Consider the following 12,406-nt stretch of genomic DNA (forward strand, 5'->3'; position numbering starts at 1 on the left):
ACAGATGGGGCCAACACAAAAGCTGTGGCTCTCTGAAACCTGCTGCTGTAATGAGAGTTCTCTGTCCCTCTCAGTCAGCTGCAGCCTCCTCACGAGCACAGCCAGAGCTTGCTCACAGGTAAATCACTGCAGCAGCTACACTGCCCCTCTGGGAGGGGAGACAAGGAAGGCTTCCTGATGCAAAACTTCCCAAAATGCAAAATGTTAAGTCAATCAATGGCCAAAAAGAAAAGGTGGAAGAACAGCCCTAATCCCTGATTTCCAGTTCCACACTCTTTCCCTCACTCACTTTTTACCCATCTTGTGGATCTCTCTCAGGATGGGTTTTACCTGTGTGAATTGCTACTGGACTGAGCTCCCTTTTACCTGCCAGCAGCTGCTTTCCAGCCCTCTGTAGCTGTAAAGTTCAGAAGTGCAGAAAGACAAGTCTGTAAAATGAACTATAACTGGGCAAACGATGAGATTTCAAATGCATATCCCCATCAAACCAAAACAGAACCCGTGGATACATTGAGAACCATTTCTCTAAAATGAGTGAGCTCTGTGCCCAAGCTCAGCTTCCGCCCCGCAGCCCTTTCAGGTGTGGAGCTGATCAAAACAAGGTCACAATGATATCCTCCTTTAATGAAAGAAATGTTCCTTTTTCATTCCTCCTTTCTGGGAAACAGGTGAGTTGGTTTTGTTCAAACGTTCGACATTTTAACGAAGATCCCTTTGAAGTCACCCTTGAAAAGTGTAGGCCTAATAGGTTTAAGTTTCAAACAGCTCCTGGAAACAGGAGGTCAGAATCCAAAAATCTGTCAGACAATGTTCAGTGCATTTGTGAAAATCTTATATGGAGACAACAAAGTACTCCAAAATCAGCTTGTTACTTCTTGTGCAGAAGAAAAGTAAAAGAAACAAAGCAGGAAAAGTGGCTCAAATTCACAGTTCTGGAATAATTGGCCCTTCCATCTCTGGTTGTGCAGGTAAGAGACACACAGGCATTCCAGAAAGGAAGGCCTAGGTAAAAACCACCAAACATCCCCTCAGCTGCAGAGAGCCACTCCTTCCTGCCCCTGGCTCAAGGGAAGGCTGACACAGGAGTCAGAGCAGGGTGCTCCCCACTTAGTCATGCCCAGGCAGTTTCTAACCCTAAAGTGTTTAGATTCAAACCTTCCTACGCCAGACAGCTCCAGAACAAGACAGAAGGGCTTTTGTGTTATTGCTAACTAAAAGCTAGCATCAACATCAAAATCCTGCCTCACAGAACAGGTTTTACCATGCTTTCCTTCTCGTAGGAAACCTGAATCAAGTGTTTAGTATTTCACTGAAAAGTGAGGGCACAGCAGAGAGAATATTGGTAAAGTGAGAATAACACACCATGCATGCTCTCAGATGTTCATTTCAGTGCAAGTCAAAAATCACAGAGAGCAATTTAAGCAAATCTTAACATGCCTCTCATGCCCAAAAATGGGATTCCTCCCACAAACACCTTAGGCATGAACATCACAACATCTTCCTCTTGTGTCCAGCCTCCTCCCACTTTACTCTATTCACTCACCAAAACCACACAGGTATTTTTATCTTTTTTCACCTCTTACCACAGTAAATCAGAACATTGTGAGCCTTCTATAACAAAGCCAAACAAGTTATGGGATCCATTGTTTCACATCTTAAAAAGCATTCTTAAAAAAAAAACAACAGAAGGACAGGCAGATATCCATTACTTACCTGAAAACAGATTAGTGCTAATGTAAAAAACTTCATTTTGGATGCATCTGTTCTATACAGATTTGGTGATGGATTTATAACCGAACGTACCTTTGCTTTCAGGTCAGCACAGATCTCCAGCTGCTTTTGCCTGGAGTCAGCCAGCACCACTTCTGCCTCATGAGCAGCAGCAGCCTCAGCAGCAGTCGCCAGGGCCCTGAGGACAAAGGCTTTCCTAAGCTGAGCCCAGGCTGACAGCAGGACTCTGTGCTGGTTCCTGATGGAATGGCAGTGATCCAAAGCCTTCTCATGAGCAACCTGCAAGAGGAAGGCATTTCAGAAAGGCTTAAAAACTATTCATTAATAAAATTAAAATTCTAGACATTTTTGCAAACCTGGCTGTAACTGATTTAGTTCTTGTATCACCAATATTCCCGTGGAATCAGCAGCGCAGGCCCAGGGCACTCTGCCAGGTGCCAGGGATGTCACCATGTCCTGGTGACCTGGGCAGTGACACCCTCCAGCAGCACAGCATCCTGCTGGCCCACTGCTCTCTGTTCAGCTGTGCTTTTGCTATGGGAATAAATGAAATGCCACGGTCCCTCCCTGCCCTGAAGGACATTACATATAAGCAGGTCCTTCAGTATATCTCCAGAGATACTGAGCACTTCCAGCAAGATGAGGCTTTTCCTAGCAAATTCTGATCTGCAGAGAAACAGGACACCAATAACAGCACTTGTACAAAAGCAGTACAGGGGGAAATCAGGTTCACTTCTTTCCTAGCAGGAAATTTGGAAATAAAATCTTAGCTCGCCAAGCAGCACAGTGCCACCACCAGTGTCACCACCTAGCAAAAACAGGGAGTGTTTAATCCAAAATCCACTTGCTTTGGCCTAATTCAGTGAGGTTCATGAGGATATCCAAGGTTCAAGACCCTGATGGAAGCAGTATCAGGTAAGGCTGCATAGAATGAGGCAGTAGAGTCTTGAACCTGTCTTATATCCCCAAAATACTTAGGGATGAATGAGATTCTAGAGATGGCTGGCTGCTCTCAGGTGCCAAGGGGACCATTCCAGATGCTAATTCCAGGCCTCTGGCAGGGAGCAGGGATGCTGACTCACAGATATTCCTATCAGCTCCTGGCTGGCTGAAGCTGCACCTCGGATTCCCCATGGCTAACCACAGCACTGTGCCCCAGCAGCTCCCACGGCCAGGGCTGCTGCCCCAGACTGCCAGGCTCCTGGGGCCAAGACACTCCTGAGCAAGGCAGGGCTGGGGTTTGCTCCTCCACACACAGAGCTCTCCATGGATCTGCTCTGGGATCAGCCTCCAAGTGCCTGACCCCTGACCACTCTGCACGGGGGGAAGGAGGTGAGGAAGGCTCTAGGCTGCTGCTCCAGTGTGAAACAAACACCTTCTAAGGACAGGTTCTTAGCAGAGTTTTAACATTTCCATAGTCATCATGCTAATACACATACCAAGACACATCAGCTCACTGTAGAATTAGGATTTTTAAATTTTAAATGAACCTTCCAAGGTGTAGGGAGACCCTTCAATAGTGGTTGTGCTTAAAACATACCTGCATTCTCCAAAGCACGTGACTATTCAGCCCTATTCAGTCCAGGGCAAAATTTCTGAAATCCACAAGAACTTTATATTTAGTGAAACCCTGGCTAATTAGCAGTATCACTTCACTGTCATTCCTTTGCACTAGACACTCCTCAAACACAGGAAAGTGGATGGTCTAAAAATACAGACAGAGATAAGAAAAGCCTCCTACTTTCCTTATGACATCCTGAAGTGTTCTGGCCTCAAAATGGGTTTCTCAATTAGCTGCTATGTGCTTATTCACTGTGAGTGCAAGAGGAATCAGCAATCAATTTGAAAGCATTATGTATATAAAAATAGCCTCTCCCTTAGAGCGGGAGATAACTTTCTACTCTTCATGCTATATATGTGCCACAGAACAATTAAAATAACTATTCCAAGACAGTGCAACAAGGCTGTGCATCCTCATGAAAAATGAAAACACCAAGAGAAGCACAGTGGCATAACACAGCTATAAAACTATACAGCAGAAGCAATGCTAACAAATTATTTTTGTAAATGTGGCTGTAAGACTATGTGGAACTAAAAAATCTGCCCAGGAGTTGTTTTGAAGAGATGATATTTTAAAATTCCTGCAAAAACAGGGACATTTCTTCTTTACTGTGCAGAATAAAATTTATAATTAAGAAATGCTTAAATTAAAAAAATTCAATAAACATACATTCTTTAATACAACTGTTCACTACATAGTTTAAGAATTTGTATGTTTGAATGAATAGGTAAACCAGCACTGACCAGCTCCTGCCTGGATTTGTGGGGAAGATACCTCTGCAGCATATCCAGGTACAAAGTCCTCCTCCTCTGGAGATCACTTGGGTACTGATTGATAACAGTCTGGAAGACCCACTGATCTTCTTCCTTCCAGTCACTGTTCCTAAGGAACACAAAACAATCCATCCCAGTACAACTCAACCACTGCAAAGGAGGAGTTTGGTTCTGGACAGCCCAGCCCTGAGTGGGCTCACAGTCCTGATGGTGTAAACTGATGTTGGGTTAGAGGTGACAAAATCAGATTAATGAAATAAAGCAAACATACATTGCTTTGCTGATGTGACACTTACCGTGGCATCGTTTGAGTGAATTGTTCTCTTTCTTTCTAATCTGGCTTTTTACTGGGGAATGTCACTGTGTTTCTCAAATATGCCACATGATTGGATAATCAGTGACCCCACAGGGAAAATACAGTATAAAAAGAACAAGATGATCAGACTCCACCACTGAGCACTAAATAAATAATCAGAAGGGAATGAATGGACAATCCTTGCACACATCTAAATGGAGATCTAGTTTACCAAACTCCTAACAGCCATAAACTCATCAGCAAGGCATGAGAGTCATCTTTTTGCAGAGTAGGAACTGTAGTAATCAGTTTGCATGCCTCTGTCTCAGAAAATGAGAGCAGCAAGAAGTAGCATCCATCTGAAAGAATACCACAGGCTGGGATGCAGATTTTTAGCCTCAGTCTGAACTCTTGGCCCTGAAGGGATTAATGTCAGGCTGTCATTGTCAGCATTAACATCCAAGCAGCAACACTGAGTCAGACCAAAAGGTCTCTCTAGCCCAGTGACCTGGTTTCAGAAGTGACTAAGAGCCCAGGGATAATTAAAGGAAGGCAATCATGGGACTCTACCCACCCCCAAATTCCTGCTGCCTCCAGCTGCTGCAGTTGCTGGACTCCCCAAGCCAGCAGCCCTGTCTGTGTTCCACAGCACTGCATCCAGTGAGGTGTTGGAACAGCCTTATCCTTATGCAGGCAGAAAGAGCAGGCAAGAAAAAATCCCAAAAAGGGATTTCAGTGAGAAACTCACATGTAATTAACATTAGGCTAGACTCCATGATCCACCACTAGAGAATCAGTAACCCTCCTCTGTGGGTCCTGACACACCTCAGTATGGTGACACCTGAACATGCCGCTTCAGTGACAGCAGTGAGAGTTCAAAGAGCTGAGAGTCTGTCTTGCAACCTTTTACCCTGGCTATTTCTGCCCGTGCAGGCTGGTGAGCAAGCAGAGGTGTTCTGCCTCCAGAGAGGAGTGAGGCAGGGTGGGATCTGCCCCGGTCAGGCATTCCCCAGACCTGGAGAGCAGGGAGCATGGAGAGGCTGCAGCCCGGCCAGCTCCACTGATTCGTGTTCCTCTAATGGCCAGCGAGCCATGACTCCCTGCACTGCCCGGAACAAGGAGGAATTCTTGTGCGACATCCTTGGGGGAGCAATCCGCTGGAGAGAGAGCTACAAGTACTTTATTGTAAGCAGGGACAAGCTGACTGCCAGTGCCTTGGTTTGTCAGCTGTGCCAAAATTTGTCAGCTGTGCTGAGGTTTTGTCAGCTGCTCATAGAAAAATAGTGGGGGGGAAAAAACAACAACCCAACCAAAAAAACCAAAACAGCATGACCCAGCCCAGCATATTCATAGCCACCAAACACATGGAGAATTTCAACATATCCTGCTGAGTGAATCTGAGATGCCACCTCACTGACACTTCTGTAAAACTGCAGAAAGGAATACCTCATCTAAAACAACTCTGAAAAGTGCCAACACATTTGACATGAATATTTAAGGTATTACCAAGTTTCTGCACTGTCAAGATATTGACAAACATTGAATGCCTGACCCAAATTTTAAACGTAGAGCTTGGTTTTCTTGTATGCAGCATTGTACCAGAGCACAGCCCAATCTTTATTTCATTTCCGAGCTCAAACACAGCAATTGTCTCACACGCACAGCCCGAGGCAGCTGCTTCCTTTGAAACAGATTTCCCCAGCGCTAATCCCCGGCCTCACACACTCCAGGGAATACAAACAGCTCCAGGGGAAGCTCCCTCTCCCCGCTGGAACCCCGCGGATCCCGCGCTGCAGCAGCGGGAGCGGCAGCGGGGACCGGCACCGCGGCTGCGTCCGTCTGCGGGCACACACGGGGACTGCCACCGCCACAGTGACACAGAGCCACCACAGAGTGACTGCCACCGCCACAGAGTGACACAGAGCCACCACACACAGTGACTGCCACCGCCACAGTGACACAGAGCCACCACAGAGTGACTGCCACCGCCACAGAGTGACACAGAGCCACCACACACAGTGACTGCCACTGCCACGGTGACACAGTGCCACCACACACACAGTGCCACCGCGACAAGTGACACAGTGCCACCACAGAGTGACTGCCACCGCCACAGTGACACAGAGCCACCACACACACAGTGCCACCACACAGTGACTGCCACCGCCACAGTGACACAGAGCCACCACAGAGTGACTGCCACCGCCACAGAGTGACACAGAGCCACCACACACAGTGACTGCCACTGCCACAGTGACACAGTGCCACCACACACACAGTGCCACCACACACAGTGACTGCCACCGCCACAGTGACTGCCACCGCCACAGTGACACAGTGCCACCACACACACAGTGCCACCACACACAGTGACACAGTGCCACCACACACAGTGACTGCCACTGCCACAGTGACACAGTGCCACCACACACACAGTGCCACCACACACACAGTGCCACCACACACAGTGACACAGAGCCACCACACACAGTGACTGCCACTGCCACAGTGACACAGTGCCACCACACACACAGTGCCACCACACACAGTGACACAGTGCCACCACACACAGTGACTGCCACTGCCACAGTGACACAGTGCCACCACACACACAGTGCCACCACACACAGTGACACAGTGCCACCACACACAGTGACTGCCACTGCCACAGTGACACAGTGCCACCACACACACAGTGCCACCACACACAGTGACACAGTGCCACCACACACAGTGACTGCCACTGCCACAGTGACACAGTGCCACCACACACACAGTGCCACCACACACAGTGACACAGTGCCACCACACACAGTGACTGCCACTGCCACAGTGACACAGTGCCACCACACACACAGTGCCACCACACACAGTGACTGCCACCGCCACAGTGACACAGTGCCACCACACACACAGTGCCACCGCGACAGTGACACAGTGCCACCACACACACAGTGCCACCGCCACAGAGTGACACAGTGCCAACACACACACAGTGCCACCACACACACAGTGCCACCGCGACAGTGACACAGTGCCACCACACACAGTGCCACCGCCACAGAGTGACACAGTGCCACCACACAGTGACTGCCACCGTGACAGTGACACAGTGCCACCACAGAGTGACACAGTGCCACTACACACACAGTGCCACCATGACACCATACACACAGTGCCACCGAGTCAGAGTGCCATAATGCCACCACACAGTGCCACCGTGACAAAGAGTGACACAATGCCACCACACACAGTGCCACCGTGCCACCACACACGGTGCCACCAAGCGAGAAGCCAAGCCCTGGTGCCGCTGAAGGCGCTGCCCATTGCAGCAGGAGCAGCCCAGCAGGGGCCTGGCAGAGGAGCTGAATTGGCTCTGTCCTACTCTGCCGTTCCTTTGAAAGGATGCTGCACAGGATGCAGTGCCGAGTCTGCGAGACTCCATTCATCCTTCAGTGATTTAAATTATTCAGGCATCCTTGGAAATTGTGGGGAAAAAAAATAGTGCTTAGAAAATCATTCTAACACACATCAGTCCAAGCCCACCATTTGTGGGATAGCTCACAACCTGGGTATTTCCCAAACACAAACATTTGTGTTTCAGCAACATCAAAAAAAAAAAAAATTAGATTATAAAACATTGTAATCCTGTATAAGGCTTGAAAACAAACACAAGCTCTTCTTCCTTTTCTAAAAGTAATGACTACTGCAATGTGCATCCTAGTGTGAATGAAAGTCACACAGAATAGACCAGACCAGAACACTATCTTATTCTAAAGTTTCTTTTTTGAACATTTTATGTACATTTTCCAAATTCTCTGTTCCAGACAGTCTAAGCTGTTAAAAAAATGGGATGTGCAATGGCAGAGTAGTATTTACTGAAGGTTTCTTTACTGTACAAGCAGCATATGATGACAGAGGAAGTGAAGTGGCCAAGTGACCCAGCTGAAGTGACCAAGCCATTGTGTTATCATGGAATCACATGCTACTGAGCAACTTCTCAAATCACAAAAATAAGAAAAGAATGTGTTGCAGGGGGCTGTGTGGTCTCTCTGGGCACAGAGCAATGGCAGTAACTGCAAAGGTTTGCTAAGGCTGTATTAACCAGTAGAGCACAGGGGACACACAGCAAGGTCGAGGACCTGTCACTCCATTTCTGACAGCATTATCTGTGCCAGCTGGATCACAGTGAGCATGATGAATTATAGAATACTTCAATCACAAGGCTGCATCTTTGCAAACTCACAGGATATCTCCATGCAAATTAGCCAATATAAATGTAAGGAGTTGAGTTTTACAAACCCATACCTTGGAAGCAAGCAATGCTATAAGAACAAAGTCTTTCTTTTTTTAAAATTGAAAACTCATTTTTAATCCTGTTATGGATAAAACTATTGGAACATAAATGAGCAACACATTAGAGATTCAGAGACCAGAAGACAAACAAAAGTCCCCAAGGGCTAGTTTTAAATCAAATGCCTGAGATGATTACTGGTGGTTCATTTATGATTCCCTCCATTTGCAGTTCCCAGGACTGGCACACTGTCCCGAACTGGGTCTGTGGCCCTGCAGCCTCCTACAGCCCCAGCAGACTCCTGCCCACGTCCCCCAGCTCCATCCACCGTGTGTTTCCCATCTAGAGATCACACCCTCCTTCCTTCAAAGAGCCACTGCTCGTGTTCAGGCTACAACTGATTTTCTTTCCATTGCAAATGTGGCATTTTATCTTTAAGTCCCAATATTATTTAATTATTGGTGCAAAATTAGCTAGCTCCAGACCTAAACTCATGCCTTTTTAGATTATAAAATATTATAATCCTGTATAAGGCTTGAAAACAAACCCAAGCTCCTCTTCCATTTCTATGGCAGATTTTTCAACCATTTCAGAAATTATGTTGTCTATATCCACGTCTGCCTATTGTTCACTAGCACACATGCTGTGTAAGTCAAGGATTTTAATTTATGAATTTTCACCAAAATTGTGTTGATCATAAACTTTGACACAAATTTTATTAAAACTGCTAAGAAAGACCTTGTACATACTTAGTGATTTACCATTTGCCACAGGTTCTCTTATTCAGGTTGTTAAAACTTCTGTAAGAGAAACTGTAACAATATCAGAGAACTGTAAAAGAACTGCTTAAATTTGCCATTTGTGGCTTCATAAATGTTCTAACAGCTAGGATGCTCCAGTAATAACATATATGTTTCAGGTGCCACGCCTGAACACAAAGAAGGTTTGTACAGTCTGTACAAAAGATTAGCACATTATAACGTCCCTTTCTACGGCAGCCAGCATCTTCAGCCTGTTTCAGCACACCAGACTCATTCAGCAGCAGGGACAGAGCAAACACTGCACTGTATGTGTACACAGGAAACCAATTTGGAAGCAACATGTGATGGTTTTACCAAACAAATTCAGGGACCTGCCTGTTCTCCCCAGTTTCTCCTGCCCAGGCTTCAAACCATTCCACTGCCCTCCCCCTCAGTCTTTTGACAGCCTGAAGCCATCCAAAGGAATATCAGGAGATGGCAAAAACAAGTCAAAGGCCGTGCAATGTCTGCAGGTCAGTACCTCCTGGGCTCTGGACAGCCTCAGCAGAAAGGCTAAGCTTTATATTATTAATACACAGCTTTATTATATTTCTAGATCATTATGAATACTGCTCTTTCAATAAACATTTTCATTTACAGAAAAATCTGTCCTCTTTTTGGTTATCTGAATCAGAGCTATATACATCTTTTACATTTCTCTACGATGACAATTACTGCAGTGATCCAAAATTTGTGAAAACATTGGCCCTTTTTATCTGCTCCATAGATAAAAGCCCAGGAGGTGTGCCTTGGAAAAAGACTGTACTTGTCTGTCATAATCTTGCTAGTGTAATTACCGTAGGGAAGGAGCAATTTCCATTCCTGCAAGAGCGTGTGCAAAGGACATTTGATGCACCCCAGACTGTTGGTTCCTCAATGCACCAAACACACTGCTTATTGTTTCAGCTGATACCTCTGGCAGGGACTGCCTTCACCCCTGGCTGGGCAGAGCCTGCACAGAGCAGAGCAGGGCCAGTGGCACAGCCAAGCCCAGAGCCCCAAACCAGCCCTCGGGTGCACGGCTCACCCCGCACGGGCCGGCTCACACGGGCAGTACCTGCACAGAGCTTCCAGCTGCTGCTGCACCTGCTGAAGCTTCACCCGGTGCCCGCTGGCCAGCTCCTGGTACTCCTGCACCACCAAGGCCTTCAGCTCGGGGTAGGGGCATTCCAGAGACTGCAGCTCGGGGGGAACCTCAAGGAAAAGCCCGTTTTTCTCTTCAGAAGGGTGCACTAATGCCTGCAATGAAGAAATGCTGCTCAGGACACTACTCTGCATCATATCTACCCCCTCAATGAACTTCTACTTGAGCCTGTAAGGAAACCTTACATTTTCTTTGTGCTCTTCGAGCTCTCTTTCCAAAGCCAGACTTTCAAGGATGAGACCTTCCAAAATTGCCTTCTGTTGATTCTTCATAAATTTGATCTGTTTCATGAAACATGTTACTGTTACTCTTCCTCTTGCTACAATATGAAAACTCTTATTTAGAAACAGAGTCAATTTCCAGCCCTGCACTGCTACACTTTTACAGATTTACACCATGATAAAAAGGGGGTTTATGGCACAACTCTGCATGTAAATTACAGTCTCAAAATTCAACAACAAAAAGAAAAGATAATGCTAAAAATATGGTGATAGTAAATTGCAAAAATAAAGTGAAAATACCAACCTGCTGTAACACTTCAGCTGAATTGATCTTGGGTTTCTGACAAGATTCTTTTGAGAGGTAACGCTGCACTTGAGACAGCTTGAGTTTCAAATCCTCCTTTAGCTGCCAGACAGGAACTAAAGCGTTGGTTTGATATGTGTCCCACTCCTTGGACAATTTCTGCTCTGCATGAACATAAAGCTTTCTCAAACACACAAAAAATGTTACACAGCACCGTGCTCTGTAAATCTAAACCTGTCAAGGATTGGATTAAAAAACCCAAACAAGCAATCAAGATAATGTTAGCTATTAAAAAAAATAGTTAAGGAATTAATAAAAAATTCTTACCCAGTTCCCTCAAATCAAAAAAAATGCTATTCTTATGGCTTTCTTCATCTAGAAAAGTCTTCATTTCTTCTTCTGCTTTTTGCCTGAAGAAAATGAATACGTGTTTTGCAGAAGATTTAATTTCTTATTCATTACATTTGCAAGATTGATGAGCCTCAAAGACTCCAATAATTACATTAAAAAAGGGATTCTTTGCATGGGAAGGTATGAAGTGAAGGACTTGGACACAAAGGTGGTAAAGAAGCCACAAATGCTCTTGTTGAGTACACGGGGTAATGGACAAGAGCACTGCAAATGTCCCCCGTTGTGTGACCTCACCACACAGCCTAGGGACAGCCTCTAAAGGCACTAAAAGGCATCTGAAAACTTCTGATACTCTTACAAAGACACAGTCTTCAGGTGCTGCAGATAACTGAACGCCTCAGAGGCCGCGAGAGCGACATTCCCTGCTCTCCCTGCCCCCGGGTGAGCTCTTCATGTCACAGACCCCTCTCCCTGTGGATCACAAACCTTCCTTCCCCACACAAAAACACCTTCAGATCAGGTATTATAAACTTTTTTCCTCAGTGTCCCTTGAATCAATTATGCCAGCCCAAAACTCTGTCTGCTTGTCTCTTTGGTAACCACTCATTCAGATTCCTCAGCCCTTACCTGCTCTCACTCAGTCTTTTATACTCTTGCCACCACACCTGGCGATGCTGTTTCAGCAGCATTTGCTCTTTGCTAATTTTTGAAAGTTGCTCTGCTTTTTTAATCTGCAGGGAAAATTAAAGGTTGTTTTGAACATATTCAACAGCTTTATCAAACGCCTTCACATGGAAACTTTTAAATACAGAATGATTAATTTAATAGCTTTTTTAAAAACTGTTTTTCCAAAGAACAATGGGGTCAAATGTAACCAATTTTAATTAAATAAGTTGCATTTCAAATCACAATTAATGAGAGGAGAAAGTTGG

At 45.8% G+C, this 12,406-nt stretch overlaps 1 protein-coding gene across 11 annotated transcripts in view; it reads right to left on the reverse strand.

The window, feature by feature from the left end:
* Positions 1-12,406, reverse strand: part of CCDC148 (coiled-coil domain containing 148) — a 49,034-nt gene that overhangs the window by 20,926 nt on the left and 15,702 nt on the right. For all 11 annotated transcript variants that reach the window (XR_010369602.1, XM_064435385.1, XM_064435386.1 and 8 more), the window contains 7 exons: positions 12,102-12,205; positions 11,451-11,533; positions 11,124-11,287; positions 10,784-10,879; positions 10,512-10,693; positions 4,036-4,174; positions 1,804-2,010 (listed from right to left, as the gene is read on the reverse strand). Coding sequence is in view for 10 of the 11 variants with exons in the window: in XM_064435385.1 (XP_064291455.1) it covers positions 1,804-2,010; positions 4,036-4,174; positions 10,512-10,693; positions 10,784-10,879; positions 11,124-11,287; positions 11,451-11,533; positions 12,102-12,205 (975 nt within the window). In the remaining variant the exon portion in view is untranslated. The remainder of the gene's footprint in view (positions 1-1,803; positions 2,011-4,035; positions 4,175-10,511; positions 10,694-10,783; positions 10,880-11,123; positions 11,288-11,450; positions 11,534-12,101; positions 12,206-12,406) is intronic.

The sequence above is a fragment of the Passer domesticus genome, chromosome 10, assembly GCF_036417665.1.
Source record: "Passer domesticus isolate bPasDom1 chromosome 10, bPasDom1.hap1, whole genome shotgun sequence".
In the NCBI taxonomy this organism is placed as follows: domain Eukaryota; kingdom Metazoa; phylum Chordata; class Aves; order Passeriformes; family Passeridae; genus Passer; species Passer domesticus.